Source organism: Molossus molossus, unplaced genomic scaffold (genome assembly GCF_014108415.1).
Source record: "Molossus molossus isolate mMolMol1 unplaced genomic scaffold, mMolMol1.p scaffold_m16_p_7, whole genome shotgun sequence".
Classification (NCBI taxonomy): domain Eukaryota; kingdom Metazoa; phylum Chordata; class Mammalia; order Chiroptera; family Molossidae; genus Molossus; species Molossus molossus.
In genome coordinates, this window is record NW_023425401.1 from 8,970,803 (window position 1) to 8,993,182 (window position 22,380).

At 47.2% G+C, this 22,380-nt stretch overlaps 1 protein-coding gene across 9 annotated transcripts in view; it reads right to left on the minus strand.

The window, feature by feature from the left end:
- BBS9 (Bardet-Biedl syndrome 9) overlaps positions 1–22,380 on the minus strand; it is a 378,994-nt gene that overhangs the window by 31,961 nt on the left and 324,653 nt on the right. For 7 of the 9 annotated variants that reach the window (XM_036246695.1, XM_036246701.1, XM_036246703.1 and 4 more), the window contains one exon: positions 21,863–22,099. The exons of the other annotated variants lie outside the window; for them this stretch is intronic. In XM_036246695.1, the coding sequence (XP_036102588.1) occupies positions 21,893–22,099 (207 nt within the window). In that variant the 3' untranslated portion in view covers positions 21,863–21,892. Of the gene's footprint in view, positions 1–21,862; positions 22,100–22,380 lie in introns of those variants that run through there. 9 annotated transcript variants of the gene reach the window in all.

The window sequence follows — 22,380 nt, forward strand, 5'->3', positions numbered from 1 at the left end:
TACATATAGATAATGGAATACTACTGGACCATAAAAATGAATGAAATCTTACCATTTGCAACAGCATGGATGGACTTAGAGGGTATTATATTTAGTTACATCAGTCAGAGAACAATACCATATGATTTCACTTATATTTGGGATCTAAACACTATAACTGAACAAACAAAACAGAAACAGACTCATAGATACCGAAACAAACTAATGGTTGCCAGATGGGAGGGGGCTGGGGAACTGGGTGAAAAAGGTGGAGAAAGTAAGAAGTACAAATTGGTAGTTACAAAACAGTCATGGGGATGTAACGTACAGCATGGGAACTTAGTAACATTGTAATAACTATGTACGGTGCCAGGTGGGTATTAAACTTAACTGACAGGGGGGATCACTTCATAAATTATATAAATGTCTAACCACTATGCTATACACCTGAAACTAATATAAAATGAATGTCAACTGTAATTGAAAAAGAAAAAAAGAGGGGGGGAAAAAAAGAATAGATTATACTGGAACCAAAATGCAAATCAAATAAAAGAGATCTCGCTCGCTCTCCTTTGCCAATTAAAAAAGAGAGAAGGAGCCGCTTCAAATCAGAGAATCTTTATCTTTAAAGCAAGACACAGTAACATCATGAAATGTTATTTTTTAAATGGATGCATTCCAGGCACAATTTCTTCTTTAATCTTTCAAAGCTAAAATGAATAAAGCATCAAAGTTCCAGTAAGTATGCGGTCTTATTGGCAGCCACACACTGAGCGCTGACGTTTTCCGTGAGGTCGTTCCCCAGACCCTGCGATCCCGCAGTGGGGCCCACGGACGCGCGGCTCAAGGGGCTCCCGCTCCGCACCCCGACTGGCCTCGCGCCGCGGGCAGGCTGGCATGGACACCGCGCCTCCCCCACCCAGACATCCCTTCCCCTCCATCATTTACAGTGCGCGCTGCAGCGAGCCCCGCCTGCGCGAGCAGCGGTCCGCGGAGCATCGAGTCATTCACAGAAGAATCAATGTTACACTAGGCTAAAATAAAAACTTGCTCTTAAAGTGCCGGAGAACAGGCCAAAAATACACACGCCATTTGTTTGGCGGCAAAAGCACCACACTGTCTCCCTTCTAAGACAGAGGGTAGCTGTAAAATGGGCCATAAAAAATAAGTTATCAAGCCCTGGCCAGTTTGGCTCAGCGGTTAGAGCGTCGGCCTGCGGTCTGGAGAGACCCGGGTTCGGTTCCCGCTACGGGCACGTACTTCGGTTGCAGTTTGTCCCCGGCCCTGGTTGGTCTTGCGGGTGGCAGCCACTCGATGTGTCCCTTCACGTCGATGTTTCTCTCTCTCTCTCCCTTCCTCTCTCTCCCTCCCACTCTATCTGTACAAAAAATGGAAAAATATCCTCGGGTGAGGATAAAAAAAAAAAATAAATAAGTTATCAAAATTCAATTTTCTGATCAATGTCTTGATTTCAGAGCAGAATGACATCAGAAGTGGCTCAGAGTAGAATGATTATTTTTCCATGTAGACATTACCTCCTGGGTTTGCAGGGACTGTAAATCCTTTTTAAAAACACTTTGTCAGGATGATGGCCAAAGGGTGACAATAAATTCAAATGAAACAATTGTTGCTAATTCTAAGAATAAACCCAGTTTTAGATCTCAGGTTCCAGTGCTTGACCTTGGCTTAAAGTCGAAGTGAAATGTACAGATGTCTCACAACCTGGGAGCCTAACCCTAGGTGAGTTCCTACATAGACTATATTCCTGCAAATTATTTATTTGATTTACCCGAACCTGCCATGTAGACACCAGAGATGACTCAACACGCCTGGAGTACTGTTCTGACAGTATTCCTGATTTACACTCCTCGGGCCCAACACAATCGCCAAGGCCTTGGTGATATAAATACAAATGCACTGTGTAACGGTAATTACACCTTACTCATGCTCTCCATTGCACCAACAATATGTCACCAAATGGACATTTTTGGTTGTGTAAAAAATATTAAGAATGTCTCCTTTCTCTTTCCTATGGCTCCTATCACTAAGTTTCCAAGACATTAAACTTTTTGAGTTTTTATTAAAGGTTGGATGTTTCAAGTTGAATGTAGAATTCAGGCGGTGCCATCCCATAGGGAGACAACAAACATTATTAGTAATGACTTCTGGAGGATTTCTTAAGGAGAGATTTCTTTTTAAAACACATGTCTGTTACCTAAGACTATTCAAAATTAACAATAGCTACTCGAAAGGAAGTTGACTCTTCCTTTCTTTTCTTGCCCTGAAAAGATACCTTTTGACCAGTTTCAATCGGCAGACAGGACAGAAAACCATCTCCCTCCAAGTCAAAAGAATTCAATCAAGGGTGTGCCCTATAATAATTCCAGTCTCGTTCAGCTAATCTTCAACTAGCAGAAGAAAACATACTACTACTTATATTCCTACTTTGGATTTGAAGTCACACTAATGTCAATGGCAATTCGACCGTCAAGGGCTGTCCCTGAAGGATCAGACCACATAGAATTGGTAAGGGGTCAAACTGATAACGTCGATCCTTCAAAAAGTAGGGGCAGTTACAGGTAACAAGGCTATGAGGAGTCATTGAATTAATGCAGATTAGGCTACACATCGTGTCATACTGATATTATCAATTTGAGTCACTGTTCTCATCCTAGAAGTGTACGCTTGTTTATTTCTTAATTTCACTAAGAAATCGTTACTGTGATATTTTCCTGCTTGGGGATCACACAGTAAAGCGTTTTGGTTTTTTTTTTCCTTCTTCACACTTGATCACATCAGTGCTTGTGTCCTGCTCTGCTTCTCTGTCACACTGTTTAATTCAACTTCATCTTCCTTCACACCTATCTCCATCTCCTTTCTAATGTTCTAGGGAGAAGTTTCTATTTTTAGGTGGTGGACACAAGCCATATTTTTATTTTCCAGCTAATCTTCCTTTGCATATTATTCCCAAGTTCTTATGTCAGGTTCCCAGAAAGATCAGTGTTCCATGAGCTGGGAAGTGGTAGCTTCTGCACACTCAGCGGCTCCGCCTCCAGGACTGGGGAAGAGGACGCAGTCCCATCTCCTCCGTCTGTCCCCTGAGCTATCTCGGAAGAGCAGTGCGTGGACCTAAGACTCAGACACGTCGTTGTGCTCGTGTGAACCTTGACATGAAGAAGCAAGAAAAAAGACAGGAAACACGTCTCACCCTTCAGCATGGAAAAGGGGGCGGGGAAGCACTGGACAGGGTAGCAGATCACCTGGGGGGGGAAGCCCACACCTGCCGCACTTTGCAGTGGCGTCCGTCCGTCTGTCCTTTCTCAGGCTGTTACGTGGCTTGCTGCGGTGTGCAGACTGGTAGGTGGAGAAGATGAGGTGCAGGATGGAATGACGGAACTGAAGTGCATGGGCCCTGATGCTCGCTGCAATAAGGACAATGCAGGTCTCGAAAGGAAGAGTCTCCAAAGAAACGGCACAAGGAGAAAAAGGCGAAACGGGGTCCATGGAGCCCTAGAAAGTGAGAGGTGCCTGGAGGGCCCTGGCCGGGTTGGCTCAGCAGTCAGAGCATCGACCGGTGGACCAAAGGGTTGTAGGTCCAGGGTTCAATTCCAGATCAAGGGCACGCACCTGGGTTGCAGGTTTGATTCCCGTCGGGGTCATTCGGGAGGCAATCAGTCTCTCTCAGATTGAGTTTCTCTCTCTGTCTCTCCCTCTCCCCCTTCCATTCTGCCTGAAAATTGGTGGGAAAATATCCTCGGGTGAAGATTAGCCAAAAAAAGGTGCCTGGAAGAGGTCGGACTTCTTCAGTGACAAACAGGTGGGTGGGTGGGTGCTGGCGAGTTCTTTGTGTTTTATTTCCACTGAAGCAGGACAAAAGGCAATGAGCTTACATTGCAACAGCAGAGATTCAAGCTAGACGTCAGGGAGAACCCTCGCTGGTGAGGAGGCCGGTGAGATCATGGAACACAGCGCCGAGCGTGTTCTGGAAGCTCGTCCCTGGAGAGGCTGAAGCGTACACATCTGTCCCTCTGGGCTGGTTTCAGCTACAGAAGGGCCCAGAGTGTTGGGATGGAGACTCTGAGACTTATGTCCCAGCCCTAAAACCGGACTGCCTTGTCCGATGAGATGGGCTGATCAATGGAGCACCCATCGAAGCCGCCGTGAGCGGGCGGGAGAAAAGAAAGCAGCTCCCTCTTCCTCTCTGACCTTGGATAAAAGCGCTCCTCGGAGCACCTGAACCAAAGCCTACACCCAGGTGTGCCTAATCTCATAATAGCTAATGAACGAGTCTCGTGAGGATTTTATAGTTACAACAAGTTTGGACCATGCTCCTTCATTAAGTAAGTCAAGGGATTGCAGAAACGTCTTCATTTGGAAAAGGCCGCAGTCAGATTGCAATGTGGTGAGGAGACTGAAGTGAGTTTGGTTAATCCAGTAGGACACCTGGACTGGTTTGGAGACGCTCCACTATTCCGCACCATCTCAGAGCCAGGAAAGAGACACACATCCTTCAGTCCACGCGGCACCGAGCCTCTACCGTGCGCCGACCCCCCGTGAACAGCCGGGGCGCCTACCAGCCTCTGTCCTCCAGGAGCCCACGGCGGGCTGAGTAGAGGGACTGATGGCTGTGACACAGTGCAATCCCATGCAGGGTGCGAGGGGCCCGTGGGGGCGGGGAGCCATGACTCAGGCAGAGAGGAATACAAGGAGTGGGAGAGGCAGGGCAGACCTCAGACAACATCCGAGTGGCGAAGGACCCCAGGCGTCACTCGGCAGAAGGCAGGATGGGAATCCTGGGCGCGGAGCCACAGGCCGGGGACAGGGACAGGTGCGGTCAAGGCAGAGCATGCTCCCTCTGCTCTGCACACAGCTCGGAGTGGCAGAAGCGGAAGGCGCCGTGGCAAGTGAGGTAAGGGGGCTGGGGACACAGAACCCAGATCACGGAGGGGCCCGTGGCCACGGCAGAGAACTGGCAGTCTATCCAGAGGGCAATCAGAACTTCAAGCTCTGGGGGACGCAACCAGACCACGTGTCTCTGTGGGTTGCACAAGATAAGTGAACGCCGCTGGCGGGAAGTCTCAGTAGCTGCATGGCGTTTGGCTCAGGTGAGCATTCGAGTAATTACCAGGCTGGTGCATCTCGCACGTCCAAGCCACAATCCTGTTTTTATTGGGTTAAGCTTCTGTCTGAAGCTCCGGTCAGGCAAGCCTGCTGGCTCATCCTGCCTCCACGCCGACAGCTAAACGATGAGGTCATAACACTGGGCAACTCTTGGCATATCCTTTGCAAAGAGAAAAACCAGGGTTGGCCAACTCTGCTCTTAAAGAGCACCTCACATCACGTGTGCCCTCCTGGCACCGGAATTAAAGAAGAAAATGTCAAGAGTTCCAGAGTTCTACTTGATCGTCATTGAATGTCCTGCGGTCTCACAGCGATCGGCCACGTTTATCCCTGGTCTGCGGACACTGAAATGTTCAGGAAAACAACCGTGAAGATAAGTGTGGCCATTGGGGACGGTTCTCTCCCTGACAATCATCCTCACCGAGAGCAGGGAGCAGGGAGCAGGGTTATGAATCACCCGTGACCACTTATGCTTAAGCTGCATACATTAAAATTTAATGGTTTCGACACAAGAAGCCAGTCGTAAGTCAACACATCAAGGCACTAATGTGTTGGGCCTAATTGTACTTAGATGAAGTGAGTGGGGAATGCGAGCCAGCCAACCCTGTTTTGCTGTAAAATGAAAATGATGAATCTCTAATCACAAGTGAGGATTCATTTTTTACAATTCATAATTCATGACTTCATTAGCTTTAAATTATTCATTTTCTCAAATGTTATTGCTGCAGCCTTTTGAACCTTTCCACTCGTCTGCTTTCAAGGGACACATGCCCGAAACTGGGCGGCTCGGGCCCTTGACAAAAGGAAGCACTTTCTCAGCCGCCGCTGTCTGCCCGTCACCCGGTCACGGAGGCAGGCGGGCGACTCGAGGGTGGGACCGCCACCTTCCATCTGGCCGAGATGGCCGCTTCGTAAAACATGTCCTGTTTCAAGAACTGTCATTTCTATTAAAACCTGAACTTCGAAACAAGGCCTCCTCTACGATCCAGGCCCTGCCCACTGGACCGACCCGTCTGCGGTCATTCCCCCCGGTGACCTTGGTCTTCCCCGGCCTCCTCTGCATTTCCTGTTCTCTCCTTGGGGTGACGGCTGCTCGCCTGCCCTCACTGCCAAGCCCACCAAGTGCCTCCGCATGGAGCTGCTCCCCTGCTTCCGGGCTCTCAGATGCCCCCCCTTCAGGAAGGCTTCCCCAAGCTCCCCTCCCCCTGCCCGTCTCTGTACCACGCCATCTGCCCCCGGCCTTCACATGACTGACCACAGTCTGTGACCATCGTCAGGTGTGCGTGCATTTCCCTCCTTCCCCACCAGGACCGATGCTTTGTTAAGGCAGAGTGTCGTCTTCGTTAGTCGCCACTGTATACCCAGACTCCAGCACGGCAACAGACACATGGTAGGTACTTAGTATAGATTTATAAAATAGCCCTGGCCGGTTGGAGCGTGGGCCTGCGGGCCAGAGAGTCCTGGGTTCGGTTCCCACTAGGGACACGCACCAAAAAAAAAAAGAAAAAGTTTTATAAAATAAACAAATTTTTTTATTCTAAGAGATAATGATTAAAGTATATTTAACTTGAAATTGTGTCTTCAGTTCAACCAGCACAGTGTGTCCCCAATTCTTCTCGCATCTTTCTATGAGCTGACTTCGTGAGCCATCAAAGGGCTCTCCCGAAGCAGTCAGCAGAACCATAGGCCAGAACCCAGAACCTGGATTGGTGACAGGGACAAGGTCGCATCACAGACTCTCGCTGAGAGAAGGATCTTGACAGCCTAACGGTTAGAGATAAAGAAAAAGAAACCGAGGTTCGGAGAGGTTGGTGAAAAGTCATCTGCCCGTCCTTCATGGTCCAGCACTCCACGGAGGATGCCCCCGCGGACGGTGCGGTCTGCGTGGGGTCCTCAGAAACACAAGTCCAAGCGCAGCTCGGTGTCAGACTGAACCCACCTCTTGGGCAGGGATGAGGACACACTCTGCCCAGGGTCACCCACCATCACTACCCTCCTGGTTATAGTCTCCTCTGAATAAATCGTTAACTAGGTCACTTTGTGCCAAGGACTGATGCTAAATGCAAAAGGAAAGGAACTAACTAGGTCAAGTTCATAGAAGGCAAGTCTGTGAGCTATTGAAATAAATTTTCACCATAAATATCAAAGGCTGACTGGTACCTCTGAGCATTTTTACTTCCCGAATGAAGTGATGTTTCTGGCTAGCACACAGTGTTGCTACCATAAGCAAACCTTAGATTCAGATAGTGAATGTGAATTCAAGATGGTGGCCCTTTAAGCAACTAAAAAAGCTGCTCCAACGGAGACCGAGTGCATAATTACCAGACATTCTTGGCAAATGCAAGTGAAAAAAAAGTAAAAGATCTTCAGATAAGTGGTCCAATTAGGCACCTTGGGCTTACTGAGAGGTGATTTTACAAGTATGCAAGGCAGGGTTATCATGGGTTTTTTTTTTTTGGTTTTTTGGGGGGGGTTTTTTTTGCTTTTGGTTTTTTGTTTTTATTTTTATTGAGTACTACTAAGTTTTCACAACATTACTTTGGAATACTATTCCTGGCGTTTGCAGGAGACCTGGAGCCAGGGAGAGGGAGGGTAACTAGTATTGCTGTAAAATCCATGCCTAAAACGATAGAAATTCAGAAAGAGCAGCTTAAGTAAATATTTGCTAAATAACTGATGAGCCAGATAAAGACTAGAGAATAGGAAAGCTTAAGTTTTAACTCCCAGCCCCACATACAACCCTTCCGTTGAGGCTGCCCTTCTTTTAGACAGGCTTGTACTTCTCAGTACTTAATGAACCAGATTTTGGAGTGCCTACTGAAGTCACTCAAATTGCCCTCTTGTACCTCGGGTGGCTAACGTGGCGATGTAATTCACAGAGGACACATTATGCTAGACCTTACAAGGGTTCTGCGATGTTCTCGGATGCCTACGGAGGACTCCAGCACACTGACACCTCTGAAGGCACTTTCCTGGCATCCCAGGTCGAAGTCGGTGCCAGTTCTTCAAATGTGAGCAGCTCATCTGCCATCCCACTGCGCCACCTGGCCGCGGCCCAGCACACCTTCAAAACAGATTGATTCAGGCTATAAACCTACAGGACAGTGCCTCCGTCTTCAGATATATTCCATTTAAACAGCTGGGAAAATAAAACCCCAACTTTCCAATGCTGAACTCTCCGAGGCCAATTTGGAGCACGAAGAGGGCTATCAAATTCTATTACAGACACAAATTTAGATGATATTTTCTAATGTGTTAAAGAAGAAAAAAAAAAAAAACTCACAAAAAGCGAAGTCTAAGTCTGGGAAACTCTTGAGGGTTCATCATCCTGTGTTTGACCTGAAGTTCGGTTAAATACTATACAACAAGGTAGGTAGCACGGGTCGCGCGAACTTAATTGGAAAGTAGCTCCAGCTAGGGAACAGGTTACAGTAGCATGTCAGAGCATGTTAACACTCTGTGCCAATAAGCCCACTTCTTCCCGTTGCCCTGGGAGACACCTGTCATCTACTGAATCTTTGTAGGTTATTAAGTAACTCATAAGAAATTAGGCTGTGCCCCAAGAAAATCACCCAGTGACATCAGGAATCCAAATGTGTACTATGACATAACATCATGCTCGGCCAAGTGTTATCAGTTGTAGAAACAAAAACAGCAACCACAGATTTTGTGTCCGCATGGATTTAGGTTTCTGGCTTGGGACGCACACAGCACCCAGGGAACCAGACGGGGTGACACGGAGTGCCGATGGGAAGTACTGACGGGAAGTGAGGATTAGGCGGGAGCCTATGAAATTGCTAATATTTAATCTATATGAGTCAGAATAATTAGCAAAGGGGAGACCATGCAGGGAAGGCTTCCGCAGGCAAAGCAGACATGAGATAAGCGCTCAATACCACATGGACAGAGCTGACTCATGATCTGTCTCCCCCAAGCCTTGTTCTCTGCCAAAGATGCCTTCTGGATGAACGCACATCGCCGGCTGGAGTGAGCATGCCGGAGCCCTCGCGGTACCCTCTCCCACTCACCCAGGACCGCCCGTCCATCACCAAGTCCTGGTGATTTTATCTCCTGCGAAGTTTGCATTTCCGTCTGCTCCCCTGGATCTCCACGGCTGCTTCCCACTTCGGGGCCTCTAGCATCTCTCGCCTTCAGAGTATTTGCCCCACGTTGTACCTGAATCTCTGCATGATTACTTCATTAACTGAGATGTAGGCTCCACACCCGTCTTTCTCACCCTCGCTTTTCCGTGGCCTGCCACGGTGCCGGGGGCATGAGAAGGAATACGTAAAGAGGCCGATGCACACGGAGCTGGTTCGGGATTAAGAGGGATGGGAGAAGGAGCAGCGACAAGGCCCGGCCCAGGACAAGAAGCTTGGCATCGTTCTAACGAGGAATGGGCTGACACGTGTCCCTCTGAAGGAACAACAAGACGGGGAGAAAAGAATGGTTTTTCTGATGCAGCACTTAAATTTGCTATTTCTATAGACTGGAGAAAAAGGTGAAAAAGCACATAAAGCTTTGTTTCCATCAATGATGAGTATTAAGTATAGACAAGAAGACACGATACAAAACGTGCAAGAACCTGGGCAGAGGAAAGCCAGCCCCCCCACCCCCACCCCCCGGTCCTCATAGCTCTGCCTCGGCGGCACGGGGCCCTGCTGACCCGGGAACCCCCCTCTCCTGGCAGCCAGGTGACCACTCTCGGACAGTTTTCCTCCACTCCTTCCTTGGCTACTTCTCCGCAACTTCCAGGGTTGGTTCTTGCCCTTCTTCCTGACCTCCAGATGCTGGAAGGCCGAGACGGATCCCCCTTCCCTCCCCTCTCTCCACAGCCGTGAGCCCACCCAGCTTCTCGGGGCCTCCAGCCCTGGTGCCTCCCTGAGCCCTGGACCACTTGGCATCTACAGCTGTGCACCCCCTCAGCCTCCCGGTGAAACGGGGCCAGACTGGGCCTTTCGCTCTGCCCTCCCCCCTCACGTGCACACACTGCTGCTCCCGATCGCCCCATTGCCCCTCGTTATAGATCCAACAGTCCAGGGGTCCTCTGCCTCCCCCCTCACGTGCACACACTGCTGCTCCCGATCGCCCCATTGCCCCTCGTTATAGATCCAACAGTCCAGGGGTCCTCTGCCTCCCCCCTCACGTGCACACACTGCTGCTCCCGATCGCCCCATTGCCCCTCGTTACGAATCCAACAGTCCAGGGGTCCTCTGCCTCCCCCCTCACGTGCACACACTGCTGCTCCCGATCACCCCATTGCACCTCGTTACAGATCCAACAGTCCAGGCGTCCTCTGCCCTCCCCCCTCACATGCACACACTGCTGCTCCCGATCGCCCCATTGCCCCTCGTTACGAATCCAACAGTCCAGGGGTCCTCTGCCCTCCCCCCTCACGTGCACACACTGCTGCTCCCGATCACCCCATTGCACCTCGTTATAGATCCAACAGTCCAGGGGTCCTCTGCCTCCCCCCTCACGTGCACACACTGCTGCTCCCGATCGCCCCATTGCCCCTCGTTACGAATCCAACAGTCCAGGGGTCCTCTGCCTCCCCCCTCACGTGCACACACTGCTGCTCCCGATCACCCCATTGCACCTCGTTACGAATCCAACAGTCCAGGCGTCCTCTGCCCTCCCCCCTCACGTGCACACACTGCTGCTCCCGATCGCCCCATTGCCCCTCGTTACGAATCCAACAGTCCAGGCGTCCTCTGCCTCCTCCCTCACCTCGCCCCTAACGTGCATCCACCCCAAGGTCTACGATTCCAGCCCCAATCCTGCCTTACGTCTCCCTAATCCTGTCCCCAACGCCACAGCCCCAGTCATGTGGCCTCTCGCCTAAACTTCTACAAGAGCCTCTCTACCTGTCCCCCTGTCCCCCTTCCAGCCATTTTTCCAGGTCATCCCACGCACAGGAGCCACAGTAACCCTTTAAAACTTACACCAGATGATATGATTTCCCTGTTTCAAACCATTCCATGGCGGCCCACTCCTCCTAGGACAGCACCTGCCTTCCTCACCACGGACTGTACGGAATCCGATATACGACTCGCTCTCCCCGCCTCTCCCCTCGTGAAGATCAAGCCAGGGAGGCCGTGTACCTTTTTAATACACCAAACCCTGTATCCCCTCCAGGCCTTTAAATCCCCACCCCCAGCTTCATCAAGGTACAACTGAGAAATAAAATGGTTAGATATTGAAAATGTACAACGTGATGCTGTGATACATGACTGTATCATGAAAGGAGTCCCTCCGTCGAATTCATTAGCACACCCATCCCCTCCCATATTTCCCGCCCTTTTTATTAGTTGTGAAAATACGGACATTCTCCTCCCTCAGCAAATCCTGGCCTTGCATGCTATCCCTTCGGCTTGAATGCCTTCCCACTTCCTCACCCTTCTCCTCCCAGACGCCTTCTGCAGTCGCCTCGCCTACTGTACCTCCGCCCCTAGTCCGCCAGCCCTCGCGGGTGTCACTGCACCTCACCAACCTGAAGTCCTGCTGCTCAGCTGCACACCTGTTATTGCCCATCTCCCTCCAGAATGTAAGCCCCATGAGGGCAGGGCTGCTGTCTCTTCTTAATCAGCATACCCTAATGCCCAGTACAGTGCCTGGATACAGTGCTATTTTTAAAGAGTATCTGTTAAAATAGACCCAGAGAGCCCTGGCCGGTTTGGCTCAGCGGTTAGAGCGTCGGCCTGCGGTCCAGAGAGACCCGGGTTCGGTTCCCACTAAGGGCACGTACCTCGGTTGCGGTTTGTCCCCAGCCCTGGTTGGTCGTGCGGGTGGCAGCCACTCGATGTGTCCCTTTCACGTCGATGTTCTCTCTCTCTCTCCCTCCCACTCTACCTGAACAAAAAATGGAAAAATGTCCTCAGGTGAGGATAAAAATAAAATAAAATAAAATAGACCCAGAGACATAGAAGTAGGGTACAGAGTGACAAACCTCAGAAGAAAGGAACGGAGGCGGGGGGAGGGAGGAGATAAACCACAGAACTTGTATGCCTGTGTGCGTAGCCAATGGACACAGACTACAATGCTGGGGTGGGGGCAGGATCGGGAGGATGGTGTCAATGAGGGGAAAAGGAGAAACATCTGTAACAAAAATAAATAAAACTTGCAAAAAAATTTAAAAAGCTATTTCATTTGAAATTTAAAATTAATCTTCAAATTCATTGTACAAATGTAGACAAAAATAAATAAATAAAATAAAAAACTGTTAAATGAACAAAAACAGTCCTAGTTCATGACTAAAACTCCTTTACCCTTTTAAAAAAGTTGACATGTGTTCATTAAGCTCCTCGTATTGTTTCTTGGGCCAAAAGATGAATTGTTTGTAGATGCTGCTATTCAGCTTCATCCCAAATTTGTATTTCAGTGACCACAGCACAATCAGTATCATTCATAGGTGGAGGGGAAGAGAAACAAGACAGTTTAACATAATGAAACAAAGGAGAACTGAGCAAAGGTGAAGAATGGGAAGGTGACAACACGAAGAAAAGGTAGATGGTTCGATGGAGATGAACACAAGGCTACAAGGCCCCTGGGGAGACCGGGAAACAGGAGAAGATGCAGTTCATCCGTCACCTGTCTCTGGGACCCATGACATGGCAGGCACTGAGCTGAGGATGTGACAGCGGATAACAGGCATGGTCCCATTCCTCATGAAACTCACAGTATAGTGGGAGAAGCAGTAAATAAACCCACAGTGAAGCTGTAATGATTAAACTCTGCTTCACGCTATGAAGAAAAGTCAAAGAGGCAATGAGCAAGGATAATAAGGACCACAGAAGACCTCTTACAGGAAAGCGACCTATAGCTTGAGGCCTGAGGATGGATATAAAGGAGCTGGTGAGCATGTGCACTGGAGGCAGGGGGAGGACGGGGGGTGGACAGAGCACAGTATCCAAAGCAAAGGGAATCATATGCAAAAGGCTTGAGGAGACCTCTGTGGCAAAAGCAAAGGGGAATTAAGGAATTGCTGGCCAAGAAATGAATGGAGAGGGAGAAGAAGCAGAGTCCTGTAGGTCAAGATAACAAGTTTGATTCTAAGAGCAAGTATGTTTCTTCTGAGAAAGAACAGACAGAAAAAAATATGAATAAAAATAAAAATTTAAATAAACCAGTGGAGAGTAGAGTTTGCTTTGGGCAGTTTGGACCTTGGTGGTTCAGCAGGAGCAATGTCTTCTGCACGACTTGGAGGGGAGAAGAGCTTGGAGCTTGAGCACAATCTTAAGAGTTAACTGCTGGGAATGAGCTAGGGGATCCGTCAAAAACAAGAAAATAAAACTCTGATTAGCAGAGGACGGACCAGGTGAGGTCACACAGCATGAAAGGAAACAGCAGCAGTTGGGTCAACTCTATGAGTAGATCGAAGAAAAGCCAAAGGTTTACTCGGGGCTGGGAACAGATAGGGGATCTAGGGTAGAAATCCATAGGGGGGCACAAGATGGCGCAAAGGGGCCAGCGGAGGGGCAGATAAAGGTGGAGTGGGGGCGTTGGAAGGTGGGGAGAGGAGAAGTAGAGGACTGAATGATATGAAACAGAAAAGATATAATGTTTGCATTTATTCAATTTCACAACGCTGTGTTGAACATCTTCGTGTTCCAATTATATTAGATCTAGGGATGTGGAAATGAATGAAAGGTCTCTGTCCTCAGAGAGGTCATAGTCTAGTAAGACAGAGAGTGGGGTCCAGTCAACAGAGAGTAGACATCCAATAAGGACTGGTGATGTAACACAAAAATAAGAATACACTCAAAATAAAGATACACCGAAAATAATATGAAAACTGTTTTATGGTATAAATGTTTTAACGATCACTCAGCAAATTTATGTATTAAGAAAACTTCTCGCCCTGGCCAGTTTGGCTCAGCGGTTAGAGCGTCGGCCTGCAGTCCGGAGAGACCCGGGTTCGGTTCCCGCTAAGGGCACGTACTTCGGTTGCAGTTTGTCCCCGGCCCTGGTTGGTCGGGCGGGTGGCAGCCACTCGATGTGTCCCTTCACGTCGATGTTTCTCTCTCTCTCTCCCTTCCTCTCTCTCCCTCCCACTCTATCTGTACAAAAAATGGAAAAATATCCTCGGGTGAGGATAAAAAAAAGAAAACTTCTCAAAAAGTACTTTGGCTTTTTCAATGAAAACTGAAACATATTCTTGCATCAGAAAACTTTGAAAACTAGAATGCCGAAATAATATTAATAGTAATAAACTATGTTATATAACGAAACAGAATTCTTTTACCTACTCATACAAGGAATTTGTCTCGCATGATAAAATATAGTATCCTACCATTTCACTAAATAAATTTTTTAAAAGAAGAGGTTTTAGTCGTCACAAAATGCAGTCACAGATGGCTTCTAGTCGGCATTCTTCCCCTGACCCTGACTTCTCTCTCTGCACTGTGCCTTCACTCTCCGAAACGTGCTCCCGGGACAGCCCCCCGAACATCAGCTCCACGAGCGGAGGGTTGTGTTCATCTGGTTTCCACTCTGCCCCTAGTACCTAGAACGGTGCCTGGAACTTAGTTAACGCTCAACAAACTTCCCTGGGGGGTCTCGATCTTGGCTTGGTGTACGATGCCTTTCCCGACAGAAATAACGTATGAAGTGTTGAAAATTACAAATGATTTTCCAAGAGTTAACATGTTAACTTTAGAAAATGATCACAGTCTGATGTTTCGTCTAATTTTTTAAGGAAAGATTTTGGGGGTTTTTTTTAACCTCTTAAAAAAATAAATATGTCACATCAGGTAACTGACTTGCAGAAGTGAGTTCAGTTACAGAGCCTGTCTGAAGGTCCATGGACACGGTGTGCTGCATCACACGTTATTTTCCCGCTGAAACCCACCCGATGTCCACACCTGAGCCCTTAATATCTGCTATTACATCTGCTTCGACCTAGGCTGCCAGTGAGTGGGACGGGCACCCTGCCCGGAGTCACTGGCCTGGTGTACTTGCTTCTTGTCTCAGGCTGCAGTCATCTCCAAGCCTATTTTTAACAAATGCCAAAAATATCTTAAAGCCACCGACATGCAAACACCTGAGCTAAATAAAAACCATCCTATCGGTATTAGCATAAATCACGGCGTCTGAAAGCCAGAGAGTGACATCACTTTATTTCTGGGTAACATTTTCCAAATGACACTGGAGTGTGGCTCAGAAAGCAGCAGTCTTGAGAGAAACACAAAATTCTAGCTAACCCAAATATTTGCTTTTAAGTAAGAAATTAAACATTTTAAAAAAAAGCTACATTAAAAAAAAAAAACATACAGAGTTGAGACATACTGTACAGAGGAATACAACTAAATCGCATATTTTTGTGCTCTGAGAGCCACCAGAATCCAGAGACTAGTTTTTCATTTTCATTTTTAATTAAGAAATACCCGTATGACAGATAAATCAGAAGGGGTTGACTATTCCAGTTCATTTGAGTAAACACACTGAAATGGTGTTGTTCTAAAAAAAAACTTTGGTATAAAAAGATTTTTGTAAAGTTTGGCAGCATGTGACCACCACGTGGGGAGGTAGGAGAAGGTGAAGGGGGTAAATGGTGATGGAAGGAGACTTGACTCAGGGTGGTGAACACACAATACAATATGCAGATAATGTGTTATAGAACTGTATATCTGAAACCTGTATAATTTTATTAACAAATGTCACCCCAATAAATTCAATTAAAGCATTTAGAAAAAAGAAAACAAAACAGAACAGGCTGGAGCACGGACCGGCTTCATTCAGCCTGTGGTCAAAGGGGAAGCACGTCCTCTTGGGGTGGCGGGGCCGCAGGGTACCAAACGGACAGGGTCGTTGTGTTGACGCCAAGTGCACGGGCCAGAATTAAAATCGGTGAACTGCTTTCAAGCACTTAAAATCACTTATCCAAGCACCCTAAAATCTCTAGGAATACAGAAGATAAATAAATGAGACTTGACTTGTATGCTGGAGGTTACTGTCTGAGCCTGGCGGGGCCGGAGAGAGGACCGGAGCTGAGCCTGGAGCCCAGGGAGAAAGCGGTCCGCGGGGGCGGAGGGCGCGGGGGCGGAGGGCGCGGGGGCGCGGGGGCGGAGGGCGCGGGGGCGGAGGGCGCGGGGGCGGAGCGGCACCGCGCTGCACACAGCCGCGGAGGAGCAGAGGTTGAGGGGGGAAAAGTCCAGGGGAAGAAGACCAGGGGAAAAAAACAAAAAGATTACAAGTTTATGGTGACTGTAGAAATCCCTTCAGACCAGCACCACTTATTTTATCCTCACATTTGAAGATCAAACAGCCCAAACGTCAATAGTATGTGAGAAAAGTGATTTTTGATATAATGCAAAGCCTCAGAGATAGTATCTCGTTGCGGGATGCTCCGGAGTACTGAGATACCCTTCTTTTGGCTAACTTAGCCATTTTTAGGGGTACAGAAAATTACAGGGTAAGGCTTTCCACTGTAATATTTCACATGAGAATAATCCAAAGAAAAGACAGCTCAATTTACAGCTGGGGGAGGGTAAAAAAAAATGAGCATTTTACAGATTTGTCTACATGACACGGCTAAAGAAACAGAAATCATGATGTCCTCTAAAAGTTATTTAATGTATGCCCCTGCATTCAGGCAGGGTTTTTCCCAAATTATCTTTAGACTGTTGAGTTACCCGCATTAGTTTAAACATCTGCAGGAAAGGAAATTCCTCCAACTCCCCTGGAATTCTCTTCCTGCATTAACAACTCTACTTCCAAGAAATGGGGCTTTGGTCATCACATTGTAATTAGTTACCAGCCAGCTTGTCTATCAACAAGTATTTGCTAAGTACACACAGGGAGAATGTTATTCTATTAGGTCTTTGATGGTAGACCTTCCCCTCCAGTTGCTCCTAATTGCCTCTCCTGTCAAATACAAGTCTAATCCTGGATTCAAAGAGTCCTCCACTAACCTTCCAGGCAGCCCATTGTGAACTCCCTAGTACAATGGATAAGAACAAGCATCCTGCTAATAACTGAATGCTTTCTTATACAAGATAGGTTGGTTTTTTTTTTTTTTTTTTTTTTTTTTTTTTTTTTTTGTACAGATAGAGTGGGAGGGAGAGAGAGGAAGGAAGAGAGAGTGAGAAACATCGATGTGAAGGGACACATCGAGAGGCTGCCACCCGCACGACCAACCAGGGCCGGGGACAAACTGCAACCGAAGTACGTGCCCTTAGCGGGAACCGAACCTGGGTCTCTCCGGACCACAGGCCGACGCTCTAACCGCTGAGCCAAACTGGCCAGGGCCAAGATAGGTTGGTTTTTGAAACAGTGCATTGTTTCGAAACAAGGAGGTGTTATCTCAGTATTTCAAGCTAGGAAACTCTGGCTCCAAAAGAAATAGGGAGCTGCCCGATTGCTAAATGGCTGGGCTTGTCCTTCCCACAGTGGCTCCTGCAGACCAGCTAGAAGTCCCCCTCCCCATCCCCCCTTCCTGTCTCTCACAGATCATCATAAACCTGCTTCTGCAACACGCATGTGGGTGGACTGCACTGAACTTCTCCTTTTAAAATCTCCATGTATTCCCACCTTATATCCAGATTCTAACCTTTTCTCTTCTCGAATACTCAATCTATTCAGTTTACCTACATTCTAGATTATTCCTGTCTCCTCAAAGCCTCCCACTTAACATGAATGTTGGACTGTAACATTGCCACCACCCCCTGACCTTCAAACATCTCTACCTAACTTTTTAAAGAAAAAAAGAAATAGAAACCCTGACAATAGCTTACTCTTATTCCATCAGCTTCCTTCCCGTTACTGAAGGGTCTTTCCTCGACCTTCTACTGTCCTTGATAGTACTGACACCACCTCTTCTGGGAACTCCTTGAAATTCACTCCTCCCAGAGTCCACTTCTTGTCCCCGAGTCCTGGCTCTGCACCTAAGTCCCAAATCCAATTTCCCCTCCCTATGCCTTCATCCCCTCAGACATTTCATCCAAATGCAAAATAATAGCCTCTAGCCTGAGACACTAAATCTACTTTCCAAGCTCCAAACTCCCTTAAGCTAAAATTCCTCAGATCGAGCTGTGGACACCAGCCTCTTCTTGGATGCAGCTTCCTCGTCTCAAGCTCGTTGTATTCTAAATGAAGCACATTATTCATAACATACAAAATTCACTTGACCAACTTCATCATTTCCATCAATGGCAACCAAAGAGCTTGATGGGATGTCTGCGTCCTTCCCTCGTTTTCATACTTCCCTGTCCTGTATACCTCCGTGAGATTCGCATTTCTAAAACACTGCTTTCTATAAGCCATAGTGTAAGAACCTGTAACAGCTCCCATTGCCTCCCCATCCACTCCATCTCGTCCACGCAGTTTCCAAGCCCCTAGGGGAACGGGGCTTACTGATCTAGCCACCTGAATCCTGGCCTGACCCAGAACCACTGCACGTACAGGCCGTCACTCCCTAACTCCATAATCTCTGCCACTACCCTTTCTGAAACTCCAAAACTTGGACCTACTGCAAGACTTGGCCTCTTGGTTAAAAGTTCCACTGATTCATTCTAAAAATATAAGGCAGACAAATGTGGATTTCCTATTTTGTATGCTGGATTATAGTTCTATAAAAATGCCACCTTTGGGGAAAGCTGGATGAAGGGCACATGGGGTTCTATGTAGTATTTCTGCATCTTCTTGTGAGTCCATATTATAATTATTATAGCCATATTAGTGCAAAATAAGAAGTTTTCAAATACATGGTGGTCATCACCTATTCCTATGGCAGACATGCGTGGGGCGTGAGGCCACAAAGAAGAAAACAATAGCCCTGGCAGGTTTGGCTGAGCGGTTGGAGCGTCGGCTGGTGGACCAGAGAGTCCTGGCTTCGGTTCTCACTAGGGGCACGTACGAAAAGAAAAGAAAACAATACATATGGGGCACACCATGCTCTTACTTCCCATCTGGGGTGGTAGGAATTGAATTGTGTCCTCCCATAAACTCACAGGTTGAAGCCCGAGTCCCCAATGTGACCGTATTTGGAGAGGGGCCCTTCCACAGGTGGTTAAGGTCACAAGCGGGGACCCTGATCCAAAAGGACTGGTGTCCTCAGAAGGGGAGGAAGAGACACCAGGAGTGTTCAGGCACAGGGGAGACAAAGACGGTGGCCATTGGCAGCCAGGCAGAAAGGTCTCAGGAGAACGGACCTGCCAGCACCTCACTCTTGAAGTTCCAGTCTTCAGAAGTGTGAGAAAATCAATGTGTGCTGTTCAGGCCCCCGGCCTGTGGTATTGTGCTATGGCCGCCCCAGCAGACTCGTGCCGGGGTAAAGGAGCAAACAGAAATAGTAAACGATAGTACCCTAGGGCAAGTAGTACACCAGCCCTCTGCCCAGAGACCGCGGGCACAGGGAGAGGGGACGGGTAGGGTCGGGAGGAATGCTCTGCGGAGCGGCACTTGAACCGGGTCTCCAGAAATGAGTGATGCTTTTACCACCAGCAGAAGACGGAGTCTCGAAGCCAAGGAAACAATTTAAACACACGGAAGTTTGCAAAACGTGTATTTGCAAAGCGTGTACATTTGGAAAATACTGAGTAATTCCGTATCAGTGAAGGATCTTAAGGAAGAGAGGCAGGACCTAACAGCTAGAAGGACAATGTCGCTTGGTTGAGTAAAGAGCATCATCGTGTTTCAGGCCTAGGACTTTTCACTGAATGTGGGAGGTAACGGAGCGAGCTTTCCAGCAGGGAAGTAACATGCCCAGGTCCCTGTTTTTTTAAAGAAACTCATACTCATGGAAGACCATAAATGCATTGCAGATATATACAGATTTAGCTATAAGAATATTCACTAAGTAATTACTTATCATATTAAAATCAGTTATAGTTTGTATATTTGACAAAGGGGGACTGGTAAAGTATACAGCCACTAAAATGATATATAATATTTAACAATGCAATAATGCTATACTTAAAGTTTTTAAATTGAGTTATAAAGTAGTACGTACAGAACAATTCAATTTAATAAAACAAAAGTGCGTACATCAAAGAAAAATGTTTGGAAGGATGTGTACACACACAATCATAGACTATATATGGATATACACATATATAAAGGTATATATAGTAGAGTTTGTATCTATGTCAGGGTGGTTAGATTATTAGTGATTTTTAATTTTCTTCCTTCTCATCTGAATTTTCTATATTTCTATAAAGAATATGTTTTATCTGTATACTAAAAATATGAGTTATTTTAACAACTTTATTGCAATATTAGTCACATATCATGTAATTTGCACTTTTAAATATATCTATTCAATGGTTTTCAGTGTATTCACAGAGTTGTGTAAACATCACTACAACTTGATCTTAGAGCATTTTTCTCACCCAAAGGAAACCCCATACCCATTAGCGATCAAAATCCATTTCCCCACCCCTCCCCAGCTCACCCCCAGCCCTCGGTAAACCCTAACACACTCTGTCCCCATGAATTAGCCTATTGTGGATATTTTACATGAACAGAGTCATACAATACGTGGTCTTCTGGATGGGTTTCTTTCACTTAGCACAATGTTGTCAAGGTTCATCCGTGTTGTGGATCGCTAAAGAATATTCCACTGTATGGGTATATCACATTTAATTATCCATGCAGGAGTTGACGAATATTGGGATTTTCCCCACGTTTTGGCTTTAATTCTGCTATGAACACTCGTAGTTCACTTGTTATTTTTCACTAAAAATAAAGTGGAATCTTAATACAAGGAGCCTACTTACGGGTGAGGCATTTTAACGGTCTGAACAGGAAATAAGGCAGTAAGCGATGTAACAGCAGTGTGGATGGTGAGAAAGATCTATTTGGGAGGTGCTGCCATCCGGTGCTAGTGACTAACTGAACGTGGTGAGTAAAGGAAACACAGAGTCAAGGTTGTCTCTGAGGCCCCTGGCCTGGACACGGGGTAACATCAGCCACTGAGACCAGACACACAGGAGGCGATGAGTCTCACTCGGGCAAATGGAACTGGAGAGGCCTGTGGGGGACTGAGGGACCTGGGCCCTGCAAGCGAGGCTGAGCTGGGAGGTGCGTGGAACGCAGGTGGTAGTCGGAAGAGACTGTCCAGGAAAGCATGAAGTCAGAACTCCAATAGTCAAGCGACAGAAGAAGGAACAAGAAGCCACAAAGCGGACTGGAAAAGACAGGTCTGAGGGGACAGGAACGGTTTCCAGTGGTGAAAGGGAAGCCACGGAGCGAGAAGGTTCTAAGAAGGAAACGGTGTCATCATGAAACTCGGCAGAGCGGCCAAGTGGGTTGTAGGCAGAGTGTGCACCCGATTTAGCGATTATGAAGTCACTCGTGAAAAGACGACAAAAATCACTCCCAGATCAATAACTTGCACGATCTGGCCTACTTTCAGAGAGGAGGCACGGACGTGGGAAGGCGCAGAAGCCAGAAACTAGCCGCACACACTTATGCAGAGAGTCCTGTGAAAGGCTTCGATATTCATTCATCAGAGCCGAAATGCAAACAAGCCCCACAGACACAAGGTCATTGCCCCTGAATAACTTATTTCCTGTGGGGAATAACAAGCCATTAGTTTTCCTGATTTATAACACTGGTCCTTGTTTTTTCCTTACCATCATTTCTGATACAATTATAGTTGTTTTCTTATTGGCCCTTTCTATCACGGTCCCTTCTAGTGAGTTACAAACGTAATTTGCAGGACAGATGCACCATATATGGAAGAGGCAGAGGAGGAAGACACTCAGATGCCACCTTCTGAAACTCTGACACCAGGATCGTTACCACGAACACACACCTTGTATGTGCTTCTGGCTCAATGACTTGGAATGACCTATCCTGCCTCCTCTACTCCTTCGTGTTTTTGTGATTTCATTGTTTTATATTTAACTCTCTTCTTCATCTGAAATGTACTGCGGCACACGGTATAGGCTAGGGAATCTGTTTGTTCGTTTTTCTCCAAGTGGTTGGCCAGTTCCCGGGTCCAGTTTGTCCTCTTTCCACTGCTTTGAAAAGCCACCAGCACATTCTGAATTTTCACCTAGATAATTAGGGGAGGGGTGGATTGTCCAAATTACAGAGTTTTAATCATCTCAGCTGCAGCCACAGAAGAGCAAACACATAGCACAAAGATGTTCACTCAGAGACCAACTGACCACTTCTATGATTAGTCTCCACTCAAACATCTTTCCTAAGTAACACTAGACGAATCCCCCACTATCAATATGTTGTGTCAGTTCATCTCTCGCCGACTATTTGAATTGTTGCAAATACACATAAATTGGCTGCAGGGGGAAACGGCAAATCTTGCAGATGATGCCA